This window comes from Typopeltis vanoorti, chromosome 1, assembly GCF_054136105.1.
Source record: "Typopeltis vanoorti isolate ZY-2024b chromosome 1, IOZ_Tvanoo_1.0, whole genome shotgun sequence".
In the NCBI taxonomy this organism is placed as follows: Eukaryota; Metazoa; Arthropoda; class Arachnida; order Uropygi; family Thelyphonidae; genus Typopeltis; species Typopeltis vanoorti.
This window is the reverse complement of record NC_143549.1, coordinates 24577827-24602152: the sequence shown is the minus strand read 5'-3', so window position 1 is coordinate 24602152 and position 24326 is coordinate 24577827. Positions and strand designations below refer to the sequence as shown.

The 24326-nt window shown below is 35.5% G+C and overlaps 1 protein-coding gene across 1 annotated transcript in view; it reads left to right on the top strand.

The window, feature by feature from the left end:
• Alg10 (alpha-1,2-glucosyltransferase Alg10) overlaps positions 1 to 23111 on the top strand; it is a 96059-nt gene extending 72948 nt beyond the window's left edge. The window contains exons 3-4 of the mRNA XM_090415204.1: positions 14989 to 15204; positions 22114 to 23111. Of these exons, the coding sequence (XP_090271330.1) occupies positions 14989 to 15204; positions 22114 to 22953 (1056 nt within the window). The 3' untranslated portion in view covers positions 22954 to 23111. The remainder of the gene's footprint in view (positions 1 to 14988; positions 15205 to 22113) is intronic.
• The last annotated feature ends 1215 nt before the right edge of the window (positions 23112 to 24326 follow it).

Below are 24326 nucleotides of genomic sequence, written 5' to 3'. Positions count from 1 at the left end.
GTATGAATGATTTGAAAGGAGACAAAATGGAAATGATAGAAGACCTGAATGAATTGTTTGAGGTAGCAAAAGAAAAGAGTGAGAGAGTTAGAATGATTAGTCTTTTGCCACGGTATGACAGTGAAATGTTTAAAAGGAGGGCCATAATTGCGAATGACTTTATGCGTGGGTTATGTATGATGAGTGGTGTGGAATTTGTGGACATGTGGAGTGAGTTCGATGGGCGAAAGGATCTATATAAGATGGATGGCTTGCATTTGAATGGTTATGGTGTAAGAAGACTTTAGAAAGTGTTGCTGAATGTGGTGGATGTGCAAATTCAGGGAAACTAGATTTATTAAGGGGGGGGAGTAGATATATACAGTCCTTAGGGAGGCAGTTGAATGTAAGAATGAATATAATATGCCCAAGCAAATAAGGACAACAAATCAGAGTGGGATAGTTAATATAAGGCATCAAGGTAGGGTTGGGGCTAATGAGGGTCTTAAATTCATGTACACTAATACTAGGAGTATTAGGAACAAGAAGGAAGAATTTTTGGCCATGGTTGGCACTTCCAGACCACAGGTTATTGGTATTAGTGAAACATGGCTGACTGTAGATGATATAGCTAGTGGGATTGAATGTGATGGGTATAGTGTGTTCAGGAATGACAGGGAGAATAAAATAGCGGGAGGAGTATTGTTGATGATAGCTGATGAGCTGCAGCCAAGGAGAATAGAAGTTGAATTGCAGGATAGAGAAAAGAGCACATTTGAGGCCATTTGGTGTGAGATTGTGGCTAGCAGAACTAAATATACAATGCACAACCTTATACTCTGCCACTTTAAACTGACATTTATTTCCCTTTGTCCATATTGCCAGTTTATTTATATGTACTTGCAAAATTTTATCAGCATCTTTATTGACTATTGTTCTACCTTGTTTTGCATCATCAGCAAGCAACTATATATTTCTCTTTCAGAACATTTGGATAATGAGACCGGAACAGACCAATATGGTCTGTATCCATAATTAGTGTTATGATGATGATCATTTTCTATATCATTAATGTACAAATTAAATAGTAGTGGCTCCAAGTACAGAGTCATGCTACTAGCCAGTGGCCTTCTGTTGAACTCTACTCTGAATGAATTGCTCTCTACTATTTCTAAATTGGCCATCTGTTATCTACAGTACCAACTTCATATCTATCACGATGTAGTCATTACCATTATCCAAGTCAACTGTCACTTTGTTATAAAATGTAAGTTACTGAGTCATGAAAAGCCTTGATGAAACCATCTTGCTCACACATATCCCATTCCTGGATTTTTTCTCTTAACTACCTTCTGATTGCTTGATAATTTGCTATTTCATCTCACAATCTTGAAATCTCCTTTATGCAATGAAAATTTCTCCTTCTTTCCACTCCTCTGAGACCAACCCATGACTGAGACTTAAGCTAAATAATGCAGTCAAAGGCACTGTTAATTCTCTAGCACATTATTCTAATACTTGAACTGATATATAATTTAATCCACTAACATCCCTGATTAGTTGTATTCACACTGAGGTTTTGTAATATCCTATGCACCTCCAGTTCATCTATTTCCACATCAACACTTATCTCTTGCTACTGCAATATATCCATCCATCTGGATGATATATACTTGTGAAATGCTTTAACTAGTCTGCCTGCATCAGTTACTTCTCTACCATCAGCATTCATCATAATTATTCAACCAAATTATTTTTGATTACCTTTGTGGCTCCCTTTGACTTTCACAGCTGATCTCATACTCTCTAAGTTTTGCCTTTTTTTATACTGGTCATCCTTCTCTATGCTTGATAATTGCCTTTTTTCTTTGAATTCCTTTCACAAATTTTTCTTTTGTTGTAGCTCCTGGTAATGGTACTCTTCATCCATGTCACATCCACTTGACTTCTTTCAACTACTCCTTTATCACATCTCGTGTACTATCAACATCCAGCCCTTGCAGTTTTTCATGCCATGGCATTACTAGAAGCGGTCTCCTGAATTTGTTGCACTTACTTGCTCTGTAATTCCAGACATACTCCTTTTTAACTGAAAATTCCACACATTTAGCTATTTCCCACGTCAAGACTGTATGATCACACTTGTTAATTGATCCTGATCTGGTCATCTTAGTTACAGACAGATAATTTGATGCAATTTCTAGGTTTAAACCCCCTAGTATCTTTCATAATGTGCTGCCTCAGGTAATTATTACTTGGTAACTGCATAAATTCCATTTCCTTCATCCCTTGGCCTTTCCTCATTCTGTCTATGTTCCAATATCTGTCCTGTCCTGTTAATTGTCATCTCCAGCCAGGAGGTTGTCTGTTATGGATCTCCATATATTTCTGTCTGAACTATGCAGAGAGCATAGTTCAGACTCAGCCAATTCTTTGATTTTGAACCATATGTGTTGTTCATTTCCTTGTCTTAATATCTTCTATTATTATTATTATTATTATTATTACCCCAAGACCTCATGTGGTCAAAAACTCATCTGAGAGATCCTTTTATCACACACACAGCTCGTCATACCATGCCTCAAACACATTCAAACTCCTTGCAGACACCACACTTTCATGCAAGGCATTCCAATCATTTACAATTCTGCATGAAAAAAACTTGCCTCTCACTCCCCTACTCACACCCTCTTTATACAGTTTCCAGGGATGACCTCTGGTTCTCCCCTGATCTCCCACTATTCTCTGTAGAACTTTTCCACCATTGATCCTATAACAACCCCTTACCAACTTGTAGGTCTCTATCATATCTCCCCTCTTTCTCCTGTCCACCAGACTCTGCAAATTACATCTTCTCAATCTTTCCTCATACTCAACATTCCATAGGTCAGAAACTACCTTAGTCAATCGCCTTTGGACCCTTTCCAACATCTCTTCATCCTTCTGAAAACCAGGTGACCAAATCTGGGCACAATAGTCAATGTATGTCCTAATCAAAATCTTATACAATGGAACAAGAATCTCCCTACTCCTACACGTCAGTGCCCTCCGCATCATTCTCAGAAGCCTTTGTGTTGTCCTCACAATTTAGTCGATCTTTCTGAGGATCTCATGCCTCACAATATTACCCATATATGATATTTTTATAAATAACATAAAATGGATTTAGCTTACATATATATTATTATTATTAAAAAATTTTCACCCTAGTATCAAGGACGTCTTTAGTTTGACTTTCAAATTAAACAACAACAACAGAAACTGGTATATTCAACAATGGCACATGTGAGCTTGCAACATGACGTGAATTTTCATTGTCTAATTATATTCAAATTCTAGTAAAAAAAACTTTAACAAGATTTAAAATAAATTTAAAAAATAATTAAATTTAAATTAGTTCTTCTTCCAGAATTATTTCTTAATAAGAAGGATAATTAATTTAAATTCATCATTTCTATTTAGATTTGTTGATATCTCAAGGTCTTACAACTCTCTTGTATAAACATTCCAAGAGATCATTGCTTTTATGGAGAACCTTAATTTTCTTCCAAAGAACAACTTGGTGCCCAGTGGTGATAGCATACTCCACAAGTCCTGATTGCTTTGACTCATGGAACTTAATGTAGTCAAAATTTTCATCACGATGTGCATGGCTACAGATCTGCTTTGTTTGGCCAAAATATGATAACCCACACTGGCATGGAATTTGGTGCACTCTAGGGTGGGCTAAATGCAGAAGTTTATCTTTAGCTGACCCTAGAAATGTAGATATCTTGTTGATAGGATGAAAAGATACTCGTATACCAATGGATCTAAGTAGTTTGGCTATACCTTCTGGGATGCCTTTAATGTAGGGCATGGTGACATGACTGACCACCTCTGTATCACTATTTTAATGAAAGGCATATGACGAGGAAACTATAATTATAAATGGATATATAATGAACTGAAACAGTAGAAAGACTCAATTTTCGGCACTCCAATAGAAAAGCATGGAGCCTTCTAAGAAAACTAGGTAGTAGCACCCAGACTGTCTGGGAACAATCGGCTATTTCTCCTAACCAATATGCATCACATATTGTCAACACGTCAAGATATACTAGCAAGGACAAACAACACACTCATCAAATAAAAAGAGAACTTACGTATTTGAAAAATAACAAACCATCAGACCCTCTATACGCACGGCCCTTCAGCTTATTAATTATTATTTCTGGGATGAATTGAAGTGATAGCCAAACGGAGACAGTCAGAAAGTTGCAGGTGGTTCCTATGTTTCTTTATAACCACAATCATGACAGAAAATGCAGCTTCACAAAGATATTAGTAGAAAAACAAGGAAGAAATCTCATCGATATTTCATGTAAATTTGAATATTAATTTTCATTCTTATCCAGAATTTTGAATTACTCATAGAATTGAAAGTACTTTCCAGTCCTTTGTCTGATGATAATTCAATAAGTTGAAGGGTTTCTTAATGAGAAAGGGCTGTCTCTTTGTGTTCAACAAAGTGGTTCACATATTTTGCCTCCAGGGATCCTCATGTTGTGATATATACTTTTCAAATGACAACAACATCTTCAAGTGAGCTGCAGTAATATCTAAAACTGAATTCTGTGAATAGAAATCACCTACTTCCATAATATAATCTGAGTAGCTGAAACATTTCATTATTTCTTTCTGCAATCATATTAAACCAGAGTTTGAGTTTCTTTTTTGAATGATTCGATCTTGTTCAGAGCATTAAATTTTGTTGTATCTGGACCTTGAAGTTTTAAATTCAACTCATTTATGTAAGAAAATATATCACTGAGATATGCCAGCCTGGCTACCCATTTCTTTTGATGTCTGAAAATTCCTGATCACTCATGAATACGCGCCTTTGTTACTAACATTTGATGTTATTTAGGTGTTCTGGGTCTGAGCTTTTTGATACATTCACGAATATTATTCTCCTCAGAATATTTCCACTATAAAATATTTATTCAAGAAAAATGCTTAAAAAACTGAAATGACAAATTTCAGGAGAATCTTTTGTGGCTCGATATAGTTGATGCCAAGGTCCATCGGTTGAGAAACCCTGATGTATAATGAGTTGACTGATGCAAAGAAAAATTGTATTTGTTCACAGCCCACTATAGGAAGAAGGTCTGGCAGATATGATCGCCATGTTACTCTTAATATCATATGTTTAGAAGCCACATGTTTTGACAAAGTTGCAGCTGGTGACTTCATATGCTAAAAATATTTAAAATAATAAACTCCAGTTAATTAATCAGCTTTTAAATAATGAAAAGTTTTGGCGACTAAACACAATTATTTTCTATCAGCTGAGTCATGTCATTATGCCCCTCAGCTATTGGCTAGAGGTTCTTAACATAGGGTTCCCATTCATCCTGTTTTTCCCAGGACAATTCCGTTTTTTATAAAAATGTCCAGAGTTAATTCCAAAAGTCCCACTTTTTTTTAAGTATCCTTCAGGAAAAAATGGATGCACAGATTTTATCTCATTTCAAGTACCAATTTCTATTACAATGTTGATAATAATAAATTTTATTTATTTATTATTTATAATAATAATCATTAGTATTATAAATAATATAACTAACTAATAGTAACTAATGCTGATGTTTTGTTTTCCCATGCTTCTGTTATAACAGTATCTTACTTGATCAATACTTTGCTTGTTATAATTTTTATTGTTTTTCTACCCCTATAATGCTGAAACTTAAGTGCAGTATTAATGATAATATTAGAAAAGAATTTCCTTTCATTAAAGGTGGTGTAGATGAAAATGTGGAATGTACTTTATGTAACTGTAGATTTTGCATTTTGCATGGTGGTCGGTCAGACATAGTCAACCATGTGAAAACGAAAAAACATAATTACTTATACTGCAGTTCGAAGTAAGGCTTCCAACTGCAGTATAAGTAATTTTTTAATTGTAAAAACCAAGAGTGAAATGGAAAAAGAGTGCAGGAAGCAACCTTTGCGTATCACACAGTGGTGCATACCACAGCTTTAACTCCATGGATTGTACAACAACCATCGTGAAAAAAAATTTTCAACTATAAATAAAGTTGTTCGCAAACAAAGTGCAAGGCAATAATAACCAATTTTATTGCGACAAAGCAGATTGAGGAAGAGATAAAAGAAGTTCGTTTTATATCAGTTACTAATCGATTCATCAAACCACTTTGACATGAAATTAGTGCCTCTGATCATTAGATACTACTCACATCCAGAAAAAGGTGTGAAGGTGAATGTGTTAGAGTTAGTTAATTTAGGTGGTGAAACTTCTGAACTTTTATTTTCTTATGTATTGGAAGTGTTACAGAACTTAGATCTCCTGAAAAAGGTTATTGCTATATTAGCAGATAATACAAATACAAACTTTGGTGGAAAGAAGAGAAAGGGAAAGGATAATCTGTACTTCAAAATGCAAGAAAACATTCTGAACAATTTAATTGGAATTGGTTACCCTGCACATGTGCAGGGCAGCAAGACAAGATGGCTCTCTCTTTTGCCTTCAATCCAGAGGGTTGACATGTTCCCTTCATTGAAGTGATATTTTCTTTCTATTCTTTAATTTCTTTGAAAATCCACTTACAATTACACTCCTGCATTTCCTTGCCAGCTAGTTAAAGACCTTTTATAATACCATTAAATGTATTGAAAAGCAAGATATAAAGTAATTGAAGTGAAGGATGAAACAAACAAACTGGTGGAAAGGTTAAATTGTAGGAAGGCAGAAAAGTTTCTCACAACTACTGTGAGAAAACAGTTGCAAGAATTAGAAAAAGAAGGACACATAACAGTTGAAAAGTTTGAAAGCTACGCAGTAGATTTCTACAGCACCTGTATTGAATATATTCAGGAGTGGTGTACACCATTTCTCATACCTCTTCAGTCTATGGATTGGATTATTTTGAAGGGAAAGGATCTTGTGACCTGAAAGAACATACAAGAAAGCTACATATTCGTGCAGATACTGTCACCAAGTTTTACTGTGAATGAAGAGGACTTATTTGATGAGTTTGTATGTGTGAAAAAATATTGTGAAAGCAAATTTGAAGTGTGGAGTAACAGAAGGATCAAAGTGTCAGTGATAAATGGTGTGAAATGGTTGCTCATTTTACAAAGCAGGGTATAAATTCTGGGAGTATTAAATGCCTAGTTAGTTTTTGTTTATCACTGCCAGGAACTAATGCAGCTGTTGAATGTGCTCTGGACAGATGAAAAAAAAAAAAAAAAAAAAAAAAAAAGACTTAAAATTGAGTCAGTAAAAACTTTAATCATTGTGAAGGCATTTTAAGAATTTTTTTTGTGCTGAGTTCTATGATTAAATATCAAAAGAAAAAAAAATTCTTGAACAGGTCCATAAATCTGATAAATATTTTTCTAATTAAATATGTTTGTGATTAATAATCCTTTTTTAAAGTGGATTTAATGCTAATGTATGTTTATTGCAGTATTTAATTTAAAGTGCAGCATATATAATAGTTTTATTTTGGTTTTCTTAATTTTTAACAGGTCCCGGGTTTTTTTAAGTAAAAATTTCAGAATGTCCCAGATTTTAGTAAAACATTATGGGAACCTTATCTTAACATGAACTGTAGTTTTCAGTTGCTGGGCCTTGTTCCTACAATGGGCTTTGTGTTTGTTGGTTAGTTTCTTTTATGTAAAACAAAATTTAACTTGTATGTACTGTAACAATTAAAAAAAAAAAAAAAAAAAAAAAGGTTGAATAATTTATAAGCGTATAAAAGGATATCACTTGTAAATCGTTGACATGCCAGCAAAATTCTCGGACATGCCCCCCCATCCCATCCTCTTTGTTCTATCATCCTTACTGAAAATACTATACTTTCATATTCTGTTCCACTGACTATATAATTTTCTGTCAGCCATGTTTCTGTTTTCACTAATACCAATAACCTCGGCCAAGAACTAACCAATGCCAGAAACTCATCTCCTCCCCTTGTTTTAAATGCTCCTGGCATTAGTGTACATAAATACTAGTTGTGGTGGTGGGTGGTAGATGGCGGCGTTGATGGAGATGATTGGTAGTAGAGGTGTGGATGTCCTCCCACGATGAGTCCTCGGACTTCTTGGAGGTGTCACAAATAATAATAATAATAATAATAATAATGCCATATCACCCCCCCCCACACACACACACACCCTGCAGACAGCTATCCTTACACTTTATATTAACTATCCTATTCTGGTTATCAGCAATATACCATCTTATGCATGTTTTGTATGTTCTTACGCTTACTTGCCTCACTAAAAACTCCACTCCCCATTAGTTCTAATTTGCCTATAACAATAGGAAAATTATTTCCTATAATTAGGAAAAATACTTCTTATAACAACAACAGATGTTGAACATCAAATCTGCTCAAGTGAAAACCATCCACCCTATATGTTTCTTCATCCATCAAACTCATCTCACACATCCACAAACTCTGTATCATTCCTTCTGTATACCCTATGCATTGACTCATTTGCAGTCATTGTCCTCTTTCTCATTGCAAGTCTGTCATACTATGAGAGTAAAATCTCATTCTTCTCTTTCACTATTTTTAACTCTTTTGCATCCTCTATCATCATTGCAAACATTATTTATATTGTACACGAGACGTACACTTTCATTACATGCTCATCGTTCACTTCTGTTATCATGAAATCACTATACAAAACTCTCTTCTTACTTTCTTTTCTCATACATCTTCCTTCTTTCTTTTCTCAGCTGTAGCACTCACTAGTTGCTTCTTGCTTCCTACACTGCAACCAAAGAGAGTAGAAGTTCAACTGCAGGCAGGCCAGTGAAAATAGCACATTTGAGGCCAGGTGTGAAATAGTGCCAGCAAAACCAAATATTATTGTTGTGACACTTCCAAGGAGTCAAAAGACTCATGGAAATAGGGCACCTACTCTACAACTCTATCTCCACTAACGCCATCTACCACCCACAGCAGGATTCGAACCCGCAGCCTTTTGGCTGGAGAGCAGATATGCTAACCATTCGGCCAACCAGGCCGGCTTATACAGTTATATACAGTTGAATACTTCTAAGTCACTACCCCATCATCCTTAATATACCAAGGGATGTAAATGATAAAGGGGAATATTATGCATTGGCAAATAAGCTCAATGAGTGGAGGGTAAATAATTATTATGGGAAACTTTATCTATGGCAACATAGATTGGAAAGAGGAGAGGACACGTATCTTGATTACATTGATGGAGCTGTGATTTCAGTCAGGATTTTTCCATGACTGCAGGTCATAAAGAGTCTGGCTATTCCTGTCTTGAGCCTTTCTTTTCCCTTTTCTTCCAACTTTCTTGATCGTTGGGTCTTCCCACCTTAAGGCCGGTCTTCCAGGTTTCCTTTTGGTATCTCTTGGATACCAGTTTGTTACTCTGACTGTCCATCTGTTGTCTCTCATTCTGATGTCCTGCCCATCTACTTTTGCTGTTATAGATTGCTTTTATTACATCTGAGTCCAGACTTCTTCATGATTTCTGTGTGTCTTACGTGGTCTATTTTATTTATATTGCACGTTGAATTGTTATTAAGCTTTGTTCTTCTTTTAAAGTTATGTTCCATGTTTCACTGCCATAAATTAATTCTGGTAGTCTTTGAGTAAATATTTGAGTCCAGACTTCTTCCTGATTTCTGTGTGTCTTAAGTGGTCTATTTTATTTATATTGCATATTGAAAAGATGAGCTGTTATTTCTGTATACAGCAATACCTTGATTAATGTGCTCCGATTAAGTGCATAATTTTTTTTCTATATCCAAATTCGGTTAGTGCGCCTATATACATCTTAAAAATAAATGTTACAGATTTAAAAAATTTTCTATCTATACATTTTTTATGGCTAACTATTTAATGATTAATACCAGTTTAATTTTTTAATGACATACTACATTATTTCTATCTACACTGTGTTCCAAATTTAATGCTTAAATTAACATTGTCTGCTAATTACATAGCATTTTGATGATCATATCTCGTGCCTCTTTTGCGATTGTTTTCCTTACTTTTTTTATTTTAAAGTATTTTCCTAATCTTTCATCATGAGTAAAAGAATTAGTGAGCAAAAATGTGGAAGTGTGAAAATGATTCGAAAAGTAATCTCATTGGAAGAAAAACTTGAAATAATAAAGAAAACGAACAAGGTGAGTCTAGAGCAAAGATAGGACAAGAACACAAAAATGGGTGAATCAAAGAGCAATTTTAAGCAAAACTGCTGAATACATAGTGAAAGGTAAGGTTGCTTCAAGTTCATCATGCATGCACTCGAAATCAAAGTATTATAATCGTTTAATTAGAGAGCCGTCTTTTCTACATGGATTGAAGATTGTAACCAAAAACGGATCCACTGACCTTATTAAATCAAAAGCATTGTCTCTTTGTATCCTTGGATGAAAGGGCTATCAATGATGGAATAGAAGAATTCCACGCTAGTGCTGAGTGATTTGAACGTTTTATAAAGAGAAATAGCTTACATAATGTTCTAATCACAGGCGAATGCTGCAAATGCAGATAAGGAAGGGGCTGCAAATTATCCAGAGATTTTGAAAACAATTGTGGACGAAGCGGGCTTTTTGACCAATATTGGCCAATAAATATTTAATGTCGATGAAACTGGCCTTTTTTGGAAGTGAATGCCTTCCAAGACTTTTCTGGCCAAACCAGAGAAATCTCAGCCTGGTTGCAAAGTCGAATGAAATTACTACGAGCAATATGCGAGCCGTTTGGAAGCACATTCTTCACTCATTTGAAAAACCTCTACAATCTTGTGCAAATGATTGTAGAGGTTTTTCAAATGAGTCTAAGTTAATTAAATCTCATTCTGAGAAATTGAGTGATTCCGACCTGCTAAATTTAGATGCACAGCTGGAAGATCCTGAAGAATATGAAGAAAATTTAATGACTGACAAGTCCAAAGAGATTTCACAGAAACAAATTGAAATATTTTTCTAGCAACTGAAGTTCTTAAGCAGCAATTCTTAGAGGCTGACCGTGATAAAGAGAGAAGCAGTAAAATTTGAAGAAGAGGCAATAAGGCCATACCATCAGTTGTATGAAAAAAAAGAAACAATGCCTGCCAAACTACGTTAGCTGAATTTTTTGTTAAGAAGCAGAATAATAAATTTATATTCTGAATATTTTTTGTTTTTCAGCCTCATGGTTTTCCTTTAACTAGGCCCTGAGACATACTCTAATTTGGTTATAAAAAAATTAAGGATCAAAAAAGAAATTTTAGGAACGAATTATTATTTTTTTCCATAGATTATTATATTCAATTAGTGCCGATTAATGCACCCGTTTTAAAGAACGCATTAATCGAGGGATTGCTGTATGTCGTTTTGTTGGTAATTGTTGATTTTATTTTCTTGAAAGCTATCCAAGCAGCTCTTTTTCTCCTTACTGTTTCATTTGATATGTCGTTATTCATTTTTATGGACTGTCCAAGGTAGATATCTTCAACTTTTTCGATCGTGTGGGATTCTAGAGTGATTGTATAATCTTTACAGTATTCATTTTTCATCCATCTTGTTTTGTACGGATGTATTTCCAATCCAATTTTTTTGGCAATTTGGCTTATATCATTCATCATTGATTCTAAGAGTTCTGGGGAGTGAGATTTTAATATCACATGATAAAGAAGACACATGGGAGTAAGGAAATGCAATTTATGCAGTTATTAAGGAATAATTACCTGAGGCACCATGTGATGGAATGTACTATGGTTTGAGAGTGCTAGATCTGGTAATTGCATTGGAGAATTTGTGTATGACCAATATGACTACATATGCCACTAGTGGTGAGGGTGATCATATGGTCTTGACCTGAGAAGTGGCTAAATATGTGGAATTTTCATGACCTATCCTTCACAAAACCATGTTTTGTGAAGGGTAGGTTGTGCCTCAGTAACTTACATTTTATAATACAGTGACAGCTGAGTTGGATAATGGTAATGGGTTTACAGCAATACGTCTGGATTTTGCAAAAGCTTTTGATAGGCCACATGTAATTCTAATCAATAAATTGCAGTGCATAGGGATGAATATAAAGTTGAAATGGATAAGAGGGTGGTCAATGGAAAGGTATTAGAGAGTAGTTTATTCGGGAGTAGAGTTCAGTAGAAGACCTGTGACTAGTAGTGTGCCACAGGACTCTGTTCTTGGGCTGCTACTATTTAATTTGTTCATTAATGATATAGGAAAGGATCTGAGAGTAGCTAGTCATTGTGTGCTGATGGTGCAAAACTGGATAGAGCAATAATTAATACAGATATTAAAATTTTGCAGGATGATTTGGATAGACTCTCAGTCTGGGCAGAGGAGAATGGTGTCTGTTTAATGTGGTAAAGTGTAAGGTTATGCATTATGAGGTGAAGAGATTACCAGCAGTGTTCCATGCTGATGGAACTGTACTTCAGGAAATTGATTGAGCCATGGATTTGGGGGTGTTAGTGTATATATAGAGAGAATGAACATTAGAGGGCATATTACAAAAGTGGCTAAAGCAGCTCGTTTGGATTACTTGGTTACTGAAGAATACCTGACGAACAGAGACAGGCAGTTATTATTCTTTCTCTTTATAGAGTCTTGGTGAGATCCAATCTTGGCTACTGTGCGCTGATCTGGTGGCCTGGGTTTCTTGGGATGAGGAAGAGGAGGGAAAGGATCCAGAGGCAACTGACCAAGATGGTAGCAGGTCTATGGAGTAAAGAAATTGGTTGACAAGCAAAAAAGGTGTTACAATTGAGACATACAAATTACTGAAGGAACCATCATTGGAAACTGAGCAAGAGTGTAGTTGGTAGGGGTATCACCACTAAATTTCTTGCTTGAGGAGTGGTGAATGAGTGGAATAGGTTGCCAGCAAAGTATGATATATACTGCATGAATGTTGGGTAGTGCTTGCCATAATATTTAGGACCTCCTTCAAATATCAATTTTTAATATAGTAAATTATGCAATAAATTAAAGATGCGAAGAAATTATTTTCTTGGGTTAATCCTTTATCCAAGTATAAGCAAACAAAGTTTCTGCATGCAATAACATGCAGAAACTTTACTGACTTGACATCTTGTATATAGAGGCTAATGAGTTCACATCTAAGCAAACAAAGTTTCTGCATGCAATAACATGCAGAAACTTTACTGACTTGACATCTTGTATATAGAGGCTAATGAGTTCACATCACTTGCCATATTATCCCATATTATCCCATAATGCAAGGATATATATCCTTGCTGACATGTATAATCCAGAGTATTTTAGTAATAAGGTGTGACATCTTTAGGCTGCTCGTATATGGAAATATGACTTCTGCATTACTTCAACTTTGGTATCACTTCTGGGTCTGGCTCCCAATGATGAGTCCTCAATAAAGGTCAAAACTGGTCTCAGCAGTAACCCTTCCCATAATGCAGGCCTGCACAACATGTGGTCCGCAATGCTATTTATTTTGGCCCATCTGCCTGATTGAAATTATTTAATCATAGGGGGGATATGAAATTAGACAATTTTTTCCTAGTGTTGAATTAAATTTTTACTAAGACTCTGCATGTTTACGTTCATGCAATTAATGTCACAATCATGTTTCTTTCAACTCTACAATAAATTGCATTTGTAGTTATTCCCACTGTTGTATTTAATAATAAATTATTACAATCGCTTCGAGGTTTTGTTAGCACTAGTGTCGCTGTGGGGAAATTCAAAGTTACATCTCCGTGATACCGACTTGATGTCTACGAACGAAAACGAATCGTATTACACAAAGTTGGCTGTGCCTTGACACTGGCTTTGGCAGTGTAGTGGCTGGTCATAGCTGGAGCAATACATCACATAACTGTTATTATAATCTGCATTATTGTGAGTTTTTCATCATTAGTTTTTTTGTAATTAATATTGTCAATCTCGACACAATGAGCTTAAGTAAAAAGCATAAAATAGATTCAGAACATCGAGCATTTAATCCTGAGTGGACAAACAATTATTTTTTACGTTGTTTAAGGACAAAATAGTGTGCTTTGTTTTCTAGGAATTGGGAATCTATCGCTGTGCCAAAAGAGTACAATCTGAGACGTCATTTTGAATCGAAACATCCTAAGCTGGGCAAGTTGAATGTAAGTGAAAAGCAAATAAAAGCAGCAAAGTTATTGAAAGTCCTTAGCAGTGAGCAACAAGCCTTTAAAAAAATGTGACATCTGCAAATGAAGTTGCCACAAAGGCAAAAAAATTTTTAAATATCACAAGAAATAGTTTGTGCTGGCAATCATTTACTGAGGGAGAGTGGATAAAAAAAAGTGTCTGAAAAAGATTCAAGGTCCGAAGTGATCTGGCCCTTGGTCAGGTGGTCCAAGTTGGGTTTGGCCCTCAACGACAATCAAGTTGTGCAGGCCTGCCATAATGCATAGCATTATGCACATTCAAAAGTATGTGTGATCTGCATTATTGGATACTAAGACAATTAATGTGAAGTCATTAGCCTCTCTATATACAAGTAGCCTATATGCATTCTATATTCATGGAATAACTTCTCGTGCAAACTTTGTTTGCTTACACTTAAATAATGGATTAAACCAAGAATATAATTTCTTGGCATCTTTAATTTATAGTATAACACCAAGTGAAAAAACTTTCAAAATCAATTATGCATTAATAAATAAAATAACATCTTCTTTTATGTGTACTAATACAGCGTATCAGTTTACATAATGAATATTAAACAAACTGCAAATATCAATATTTACACGTGTGTGTGTGTGTGTGTGTGTGTGTGTGTGTGTGTGTGTGTGTGTGTGTGTGTGTGTGTGTGTGTGTGTGTGCGTGCGTGCGTGCGTGCGTGTTTGCATGCATGCATGTTCGTGCACACTCACTTGAGTTGCCCTGTTACTTGCAATAATAATTTGATTTCTAGTGTGATTTTTATAAAAACACACATTAAATTTTTGTAAAGCATTTTTTTCTTTTTTTAGGGAACCACAGGAAGAAAACTAATATTTTCAGCACTGAATTTAGCCATATTTCCTGTGCTATACTTTTTCACATTTCTTTATTATACTGATACTGGAGCATTGTTTTTCATATTGCTTATGTATTTGTTTCACCTTCATCATTCTGATTGGACTGCTGCTGGATTTGGAGCCCTTGCTGTGTTGTTTCGACAAACAAGCATCATATGGGTATTTTTTGTATGTATCTTTATTTTTTTTTCTTTTAAGTGTTACCTATGATAGAAAACTTTATCTTAAAATAAAATTTATATTTAAATGAAATTGAAAAATAATAAGAGATGCTATATGAATTATTCATATTAATAATTAATTGAATGTATGGTTGTAGCAACTTTTTTTGGCTGGGTGTGAAGTAAAGTAAATTATACTTGACAAGAAATTGTATTATTTCATCCTTATTTTACATATATGTGAGCATGCAAAGGTTTCACATGGACTCTCTTCATGACTAAGCCACTTATCTGGAGAGTAGTTAACATTCCTAGTCACTCTTTGTAATGTATTTAGCATACTCCCATTTCAATTGTGTGTAGACTGCTATGTGTAATTAGTTACCACACAGACCTTTGTCAGGGTGTTGTCAATAGGAGTTCCTATAGTGATACTGGGAACTAACTGAATGGTAGAAGTAATTTCGATATACAAGTGGTTACATGGCATATCACAATGTTATTAAATACTCAGTACCATCGACAAGCTGTAGCATAGAGGCAGCCTGCCTCACGGCATGGCTTAATAAGGGAGCTAGATTGCAGTAGGTGCCATTGCTACACTAACAATTTCTGTTAGTGTAGCAAGCATGGGAAGACATTTTTCCAAGCTTGAACTGATTAAAAATTATTTGCGAACAGCAATGACCCAAGAAAGATTAGTTGATCCAACAACTATATCGATAAAGGTGGACATAGCTTATAATTTAAATTTAGAACAGCTTATAAACAGTTTTATTTTGCGATATCCCCATAGAGCAAACATTTAATTAATATTATTATGTAATTGTTTTGCATTAATGTTTTTCTTGTAATAAAAACAAAATAGCAATTCGAGATTTTCTTATATTTTTGTCTTATAATCCATCTGGGGCAATATTTAATTGTTTGCCTCAGGACACGATCTAATCTGGCAATGGCTCTGACAATACTTATGAAGATATTTCACTTGCAAACTTTTGTTTTTGCTCATAATTGGATAAAATAAGGATAAAAACAAAAATAAGGGATGTATAGCTCAGTGGAAGTGGCTCTAGGCCGTCCAAAGATAGACTTATTGTTCAAGTCTAGTCGCCAACTCGAGGAACTTATCTAAGCCTTTCTTCAACTGGTTCCCAAGTTAGTTGATATCTGGCACAAGCAAGCGAGTTTCTTTCTCCCAGAAACTCAGGTTTTTTGTCTCATAAACTTAAGAAAATTGACTGTAGAACCCACGTGATTTCAGACCGTAGCATATCATGTTAGGATTAAGTAGCAAGAGATGGCAGTACTTGTTTGCTGATCTCTTCATCAGTGGCCTCCTATAATTAGTGATAGACATGGGCCAGGTATCTCTGATTGGCTACCAGTGGAGAGTGAACTGCCTACTCAGTCTCCAAAAACTAGTTAGGGTTTAAAGGCCTTGCCTACTCCTTATAAGGGAATAAAAGTCGTTAGCTTATTATTATTAACAAAAGTATAATTTCCTGTTGAGTATAATTTACTTTCACTGGAATGTGGAAAGTTTTTACCCTTACCAGTGAAAAAACTTTCCATAACCACTCTTGATACACTAAATTGTTACTTGAATATTGAAGTCTCATTTCTGCCATTAAGTAGAAACTAGATTTACAGTATTATCCTCAGATGACAAGGCCCTGATTATTGATTAATCAGGGCCTTGTCATCAATTTGCAGATTAATTTTGCCCTGTTATAACAGGGCAAAATTAATCTGCTCAGATGACAAGGCCCTGACTATTGAACTAAACCACATCCTCAACACTTTCTTAGCCAATGGCTATAACTCCCAAAAAATCCAAAAAATACTAAAACCTGTAAACCACAACCCCCCTCCCCCCCTCCACAATAAAGATTACACCAAGTCTATCACCATCCCCTACATCCAGGGCACCTCTGAAAAAATAACCAATATCCTCAAAAAATATGACCTCACTACCTGTTACAGACCATATAAAAAGTTGGCATCCCTTATCCGCTCTACCAAAGACCAACCACTTCCCCTAGACCTACCTGGTGTATACCAGGTCCCTTGCAGCTGCAAATTGTCCTACTTTGGCCAAACAGGCAGAACAACAAATATCAGGATTTCAGAACACCAAGACTACATCCGGTTTCACCAGTACAGCCGCTCTGGGCTGGCAGACCATGCCTTAGATACCCACCATAAAATCCGTTGGAAGAAAACAAAAATAATCCATCGCAGCAAGTTTAAATATGAAAGATTATTCAAAGAATCTTCAGCAGCTCTAAAAAACGTTCCTAACTTCAAGAAATTTGGGTGCATGAAACTGCCCCAAATTTGGAAGACTTTCATTATGAGAACCTCAGCCCAACTGCCAAGACTACCAAATTAGCCCGCAAGAGGGCACCATTAGGACTTTAGGAACAATATTAGTTTCTTGCTTTGTGTTAGTTCCTGAGTGCACATACCATATCTTTATGTTCCCAAAGATGGCAATGTGATATTGCCGAAATATAGAAGTTATTCATTAAAGTTATCTTTAATTAATATACTTTATATGCGTTGTTAATTCCGTAAACTAATTACCAGTTATATCGACTATGGGGTGTAGGGGGATATTAGTTTTGTGGATTTTTGATAATCCATAAATACAGGATGGTTTAACATGAATTGGTTTTATTTTCCTGGTGATTTCTTTGGACCATGACGTCACTTTTTTCAGTAATTTTCGGACTTTTTTCTTTTGAGACATCATAGGGTTTCGATGTATAATTTGATACATGGAACTGTCACATAGGAGATCTTGCATTTTTCTGTTATACTCTTCTTGATTCATGATAACTGTTGCATTTCCTTTATCAGCTTTTGTAATAATAATATTTTTATTATTATATAACTTTTTTGTCCTATTGTAAACAAATAAAGTTTGCATGTGAAGTCACTTCATGACTTGGTTTACTTATTAACCACATCGGCTGCCTTGATATCCCATAATGCATATCCTTGCGGACATGTATAATGCTATGCATTATGGGAAGAACCACTATTCAGACCTGTTTTGACCTTTATTGAGGTCTCATATGAATGACTTCTGCATTACTTCAATCTTGGTATCCCGTCTTGGTCTGGCTCCCACTGATGAGATCCCAATAAAGGTCAAACTACTCTATGTAGTGGCCGTTTACAATAGGATAAAGGACGAAACCAAGAATATGATTTCTTGGCATCTTTAATTTATAGTATAACCAAGTGAAAAAAACTTTGCCAATAGTATTTTTGCTCTAGCCATTTTTTAGGAAAGTACTACTGATAATTTTTAATTCATGCTTAAGTGCTTGCTCATTGGAGCAGATCTTTAAAGTTCTGTTTTTGTGTGTAATTGCACCTAGTTTTATTTTGGGTGGTAGTGGTAAGAGTATACGTGTACATATTGGCCAGTAAGTGCAGGCTTACAGTAAACACTAAAGGAAAGAATGTCAAAAGGAAGACGTATGACAAGAATATCCAGAAATCAAAGTGCATTCTGACTTTCAATTTTAATTATTGATTGTATGCATTTGTGTTTGTTAAGGAACCTGAGGAAGTTGTCTAAAGTCTGGTAGTCATGGGGACAGGTAGTGAAAACATCAGCATACCTAAGATAGATTTTGGGTTTTAATGTAAATCTAGAGCACATTGCAATGCATTAGGGGATACTAAGACAATTGATGTGAAGTCATTAGCCTGTATATACAACTAACCCAGTCATGAAATGACTTCACATGCAAACTTTGTTTGCTTACACTTGGATAAAGGATGAAACTGAGAATATAATTTCTTTGCATCTCTAATTTATATTATCAACAAAATTCATAAACAACACATTAAATTTAATAACTGTGGTAATTCTGGCCATTCTGATCATCCCCTGGATACTCTACACAGAATTGACTGGAAAGATAACTGTTCATTACATCACACCAAAACTTGGTATGTGCACAAATTTAAAGTGTCATCCTGTGAAATTCTAATCAACCACCCTAATCTTCTTCTTCTGTAGCTTGTCCCACTTAAGTAGGGTCACTGTTCTCAGTGAGTCTCCTCCACATCCTCATGTCCTCCTCCACCAGCTCCCTCCATCTCTTCTTTGGCTGCCCATGCTTTCTCTTTCCCTGCACATCCATCTGCATGACATATCTTCCCACATACTCATCATCACATGACCAAACCATCTCAACCTTGACTCCTGTATCTTCGCTTCTAAGTTCGTAACTTTCGCCATTCCCCTTACATAGTCATTTCTCAGACGATCCTTTGTGGTCACACTGCACATCCACCTAAGCATTCTCATCACTGCTACCTTCTTCCTGGTGATGTTATTTTTCCTCAGGGCCACAGTTTCCATAGCATACATCATAGCTGGTTTCACTACTTTCCTGTAGATTTTGCCTTTTAGATTGATCAGCACCATCTTATCGCATAGCACTCCAGCCATCTCTCTCTCTAGTTCCTCCATACCGCTTTTATCCTGCATCCCATTTCCTTTTCAGCCTCTTGATCCTCTTTCACTGTTGAACCTAAGTATCTAAAGTCCCTAACCTTCCTGATGACATTTCTTTCCAGCTCCAGATCTGTTTCCTGGCTGCCATCCACTTTGCAACACATGTATTCTGTCTTTCTTCTGCTCAGTCTCACACCTCTCTCTTCCAATACTTTCCTCCACCTTTCCAGTTTAGCTGCCACTTCTTCTCTTGATTCTGCACTGCACAATGTCATCTGTATACAACATTGTCCAAGGTGCATCTTCTTTCACCACCTCCATCACAATATTAAACAGGAATGGACTTAATGCTGACCCTTGATGCAAGCTAACTGTCACTTGAAAACTTTCTGTCTCTCCCATGTAGGTCCAAACTCTTGTCTTCAAATTTCTGTACATCTTCTGCATCAACCTGACATATTTCTCCAGTACCTTCTTCTCCATCAGATACCTCCAGACTTCTTGCCTTGGCACTCTATCATATGCTTTTTCCAGATCAATAAACATCAGATGTAGCTCTCGTTGTTGCTCTCGAAATTTTTCCATCATCTGCCGTAATCCAAAGATAGCATCTGTTGTCGATCGACCAGGCTAATCTCAACAATAATGATCTAAAAATCTGAAGAATCTGAATGGTACATATTCTACCACATAACCTTTTGTTCTAATAGGCCATTGTAAATTATAATGAGGACTTCATGGTGTTCCAGGATCTTGGCCTCAATATAACACACTTATGTTAAATTATTCTTAGGTCACCACTATTGCTGGATTATAAGATAATATGAATTTGTTCTCTGGCCATGTAAAAATAGGATATAGTTTTGATGTAGGTTTTATTTTTATTACAGGTCAGGCCATTAGAATAATGGTTGATCAAATTATTACTGCTTTGGGATACTATTTGAATTTAATGTAATCTGTTTGTGTTCATTATATAGTTAGGAAAATGTGTGTTAGATATACTTTGTTAGATATAAGCTGACTAAAATTAGTTTCGACTTGTAACAACTTCTGTGAAGCACATTGTTTCCTTCTATTTCTTTTGTTCTACAAGGCATATATTAAGAGATCTCTCTGTTTGTCCATGGTAGGCCATGCTACAACCACTGAGCTCCTCTCACACACAACAAGATGTGAGAAAGGATGGAGAGTGTGCTTTGGTGATGAGAATTAGGATTTCTAATTTGAAGTGCAGTACTTTAGCTGTCATTTCAGATATACCCTGATATGTGGGATAGGAATAGCTTTGGTCTTGTGTATTTGTGGAGAGGGGAGATAGTATTTTATCTATTTGGCAGGGCTGTATGTTCTGTGGCAAGAGTAACATAACTAGGAATAGCCTTGGTTTTATTTAGCAATTTAAATCATTATCATCCAGCCCACACTGTTGGGCTGGATGATAATAAGGGATGATTGTTATGCTGGTATCTTCCATAGTTTGTGTGTTAGCTTTCTATGAATAGAAAGAGATAACAAACCATCCAAAAGATGTGTAAATAGTTGTCAATAAAGGGGCTGACAGTTATTTCTTTTTCTAATGTGAAGTGTATTTTAGGATTCTGGCTGTTTGACCAGCATTACAAATGAATCTAAAGTATCTTGTTCATGTGGGCAAATGACAAATACATTATCCAGATCATGAAGTCAGGCTAACAATTTGAAAATAACTCCTCTAAGGGCATTTCTTCTACGAATGCTCCATATAAAAATTAGCTGAAGGAGGGTAGAGGGGAAGAACTCGTTGCAGCACCATCGATTTATTTGTAGATTTTTTTTCTTGCTGTATAAACTAACTTGCATAAGAAAGAAAAACTGAACAAAAAAAAAATTTTTTTTTAGGTGAATCATTGCAGACCTCTGTATATTATTATTATTATTCACATTTTGAATACATGTGTATGTGAATATAATTTTTTTTTAATTATGACGTGTCTGTTACCAAAGCCATTCAGAAGAACTTAAAACCTAATACCTTGTATTCAGCTAACTTTCTAAAGATAAATAAGCAGCCATTCTCCAGCCTTATGCCATCAAATAGGTTAGCCTGAATTGAGGCTTGTGGAAAACAGTAGAAAGTGCCAGCATCTCATGGTCCTAACTGCTAACAGATGTTTGAAATAGTGTGTTCTATGATCAGTATTTGAACTATGGGTTTAAAAAAATCTTTGTGGGTGTAAAGGTTCCTGCTTGCTTGTCAGTGACTAGGATCAGACATCTTTTGGCAGTCTTGCTATAGAGACAAACAGTTTTTAGCTATATGTATATTAGTTTTATTTTTAAAATTATTGATTTTTTTTTTCCCACTTCAGAAATTGCTTGACTTAAATGTGCTATATTTTAGATGTTGACTGATGACTTAATTTGAGATATTCTATATATATTTTATTGCAGGTAATGGCTCAGCAATCTCTCAACATCCTGTCTAAATACATTAAGCTAGAGAAGAAAGATGATGACAAAATTATGCCAAAAGGAAGTGCTCAGTATTTGATATATTTTGGTAATGCTGCTTTAGCAATGCCTTTCCGTCAGAAAAAGAGATTTCTTAATGCCATTATTGATATTTTGACAGCTACAGGTGGATATATTTTAGTAGGAATAGCTTTTTTGGCTTTTGTTATTTATAATCACTCAATTGCTCTTGGAGATAAAGAGTTTCATCAGGCATGTTTTAACATTCCACAGATTGGTTATTTTCTTGGTTTTACACTTTGTTTTGCTAGTCCATATATGCTGACTCTGCCTAAGTTTCGCAGGTTTTTTTATTTTCTAATCAGTCAGCCAATGATAGTATGCATTGCTGGTTTGCTTAGTGCTTTGGCTATTCAGTATTTATCATTTGTTCATCCATATTTATTGGCTGATAATCGTCATCTGACTTTCTATATTTGGAAGCGCTTTTTAGGTCATAGCACACTTGTTTCTTGTCTCCTCATACCAGCTTACATATACAGTGGATGGACTGTGATTCATTCAGTGCAGCAGAAGGATGCCTTATGGAAACTTGTGTTTGCAGTATGTGTAATTGCTGCAACTGTACCACAAAAGCTCCTAGAGTTTCGTTACTTTATCATTCCATTTATCTTTTATAGACTGCACATCCCAACAAATAGTTACCTACAGTTGACAATAGAATATTTGTTATATGCTTCAGTGAACTGTGCCACTTTTTATCTGTTTTTAATGAAGCCATTCACCCAGGACAATCAGATACAGAGGTTCATGTGGTAAATATGTAAATCACTATTTACATGTGTAGAATGGTTTATAATATGCAAGGTACTCACAGCTTTTTTTTTTCAGTCATGTTAATAAAATATCATTGATCCAGAAACTCTGTAAATAATTCTAAAAATACTCTTCACAAATAAATGGATGTTGGTGAATCATTGGAGTTGTCTGTATTAGCTGAAAGGAACTTTATTTGTTACCAAGATATCATATGCATTCTATACTTATGTAAAATCATCCTTATTACCAATTGATTGTTAATTGCTTCACTGAAAATTAAGGAAATACTGGAATTCAACAATGGAATGCCATCTTTTTAAATGCAGAGATTTTGCACACTTTTTTTTTTTTTAAATGTTAATTCCCACCTATTAAACAAGGTATAGGTTATATAACTGTATAGTATATTAAATGTTCACATAGGGGTGCTTAAGGGTCAAAGCTGAATAACTGAGAAGAGACCTCCACATAGCCTTTAAAGTAATGCGGAGAACTGACTGGGGCTTCTGACCTAATGTCCAATCCTCACCTTCTCATGGTGCACCCTTTTGGGTATCTCCTGGATACTGAAAGAACAAGGATGGGCTGGCAATTTGGGATTTAGCCAACCAAATTGTATTCTTATTGGTTAAACCAAAATAAAAAAATGATGGTGCAACATGACAGAATTTCATGTCGGCTGGGGCGTTGCCCGGTTAACAAGGCGCCCGTTGTTTTTACAGGGAAGGAACCAGGGCAAACAGCGAAAAGTCAGCTACTGGACCAAATCTGAAAGCACACCCCAACTCAACATCACCAGAGTTAAAGATCGGTACTATCAACATAAGAAGCCTGAATAGCAAAGAAATGGAGTTAGCTGAGGAATTAGATAAGTACCAGATCGACATAATAGGGGTGACTGAAACAAAAAAGACAAAAACTGGTGAGATCTTTCTGAGCAATAAATACAAAATGTTATGTTCAGGCAATGATAATCAACGAAAAGAAGGAGTAGCCTTAGTATTCAACACAAAATACGAGGTTAATCTTCTTGAATGGCAAGCAGTCTCAAGTAGAGTAATGTGGGCAAATATGAGAATGGGAAACTGGACAATGAGACTTATTTGTGCCTATGGTCCCACAGAAGGTTCTGCTAAGGTAGAAGTGAAGGAATTTTTTGAGGCTTTAGAAAAAGTAACTGACACAATGAAAAAGGAAAAGTTGGTCCTTGTTGGGGATCTAAATAGCAGAGTAGGAAATGATTGTCAGACATACAAAAATAATTTGGGAAAATTTGGAGAAAAGAGCAAAGCTAATAATAACGGCAAATGTCTGTTGGATTTCTGCTCAGGACATGGATTAGTTATTACCAACACCATGTTCCAATATAAAAA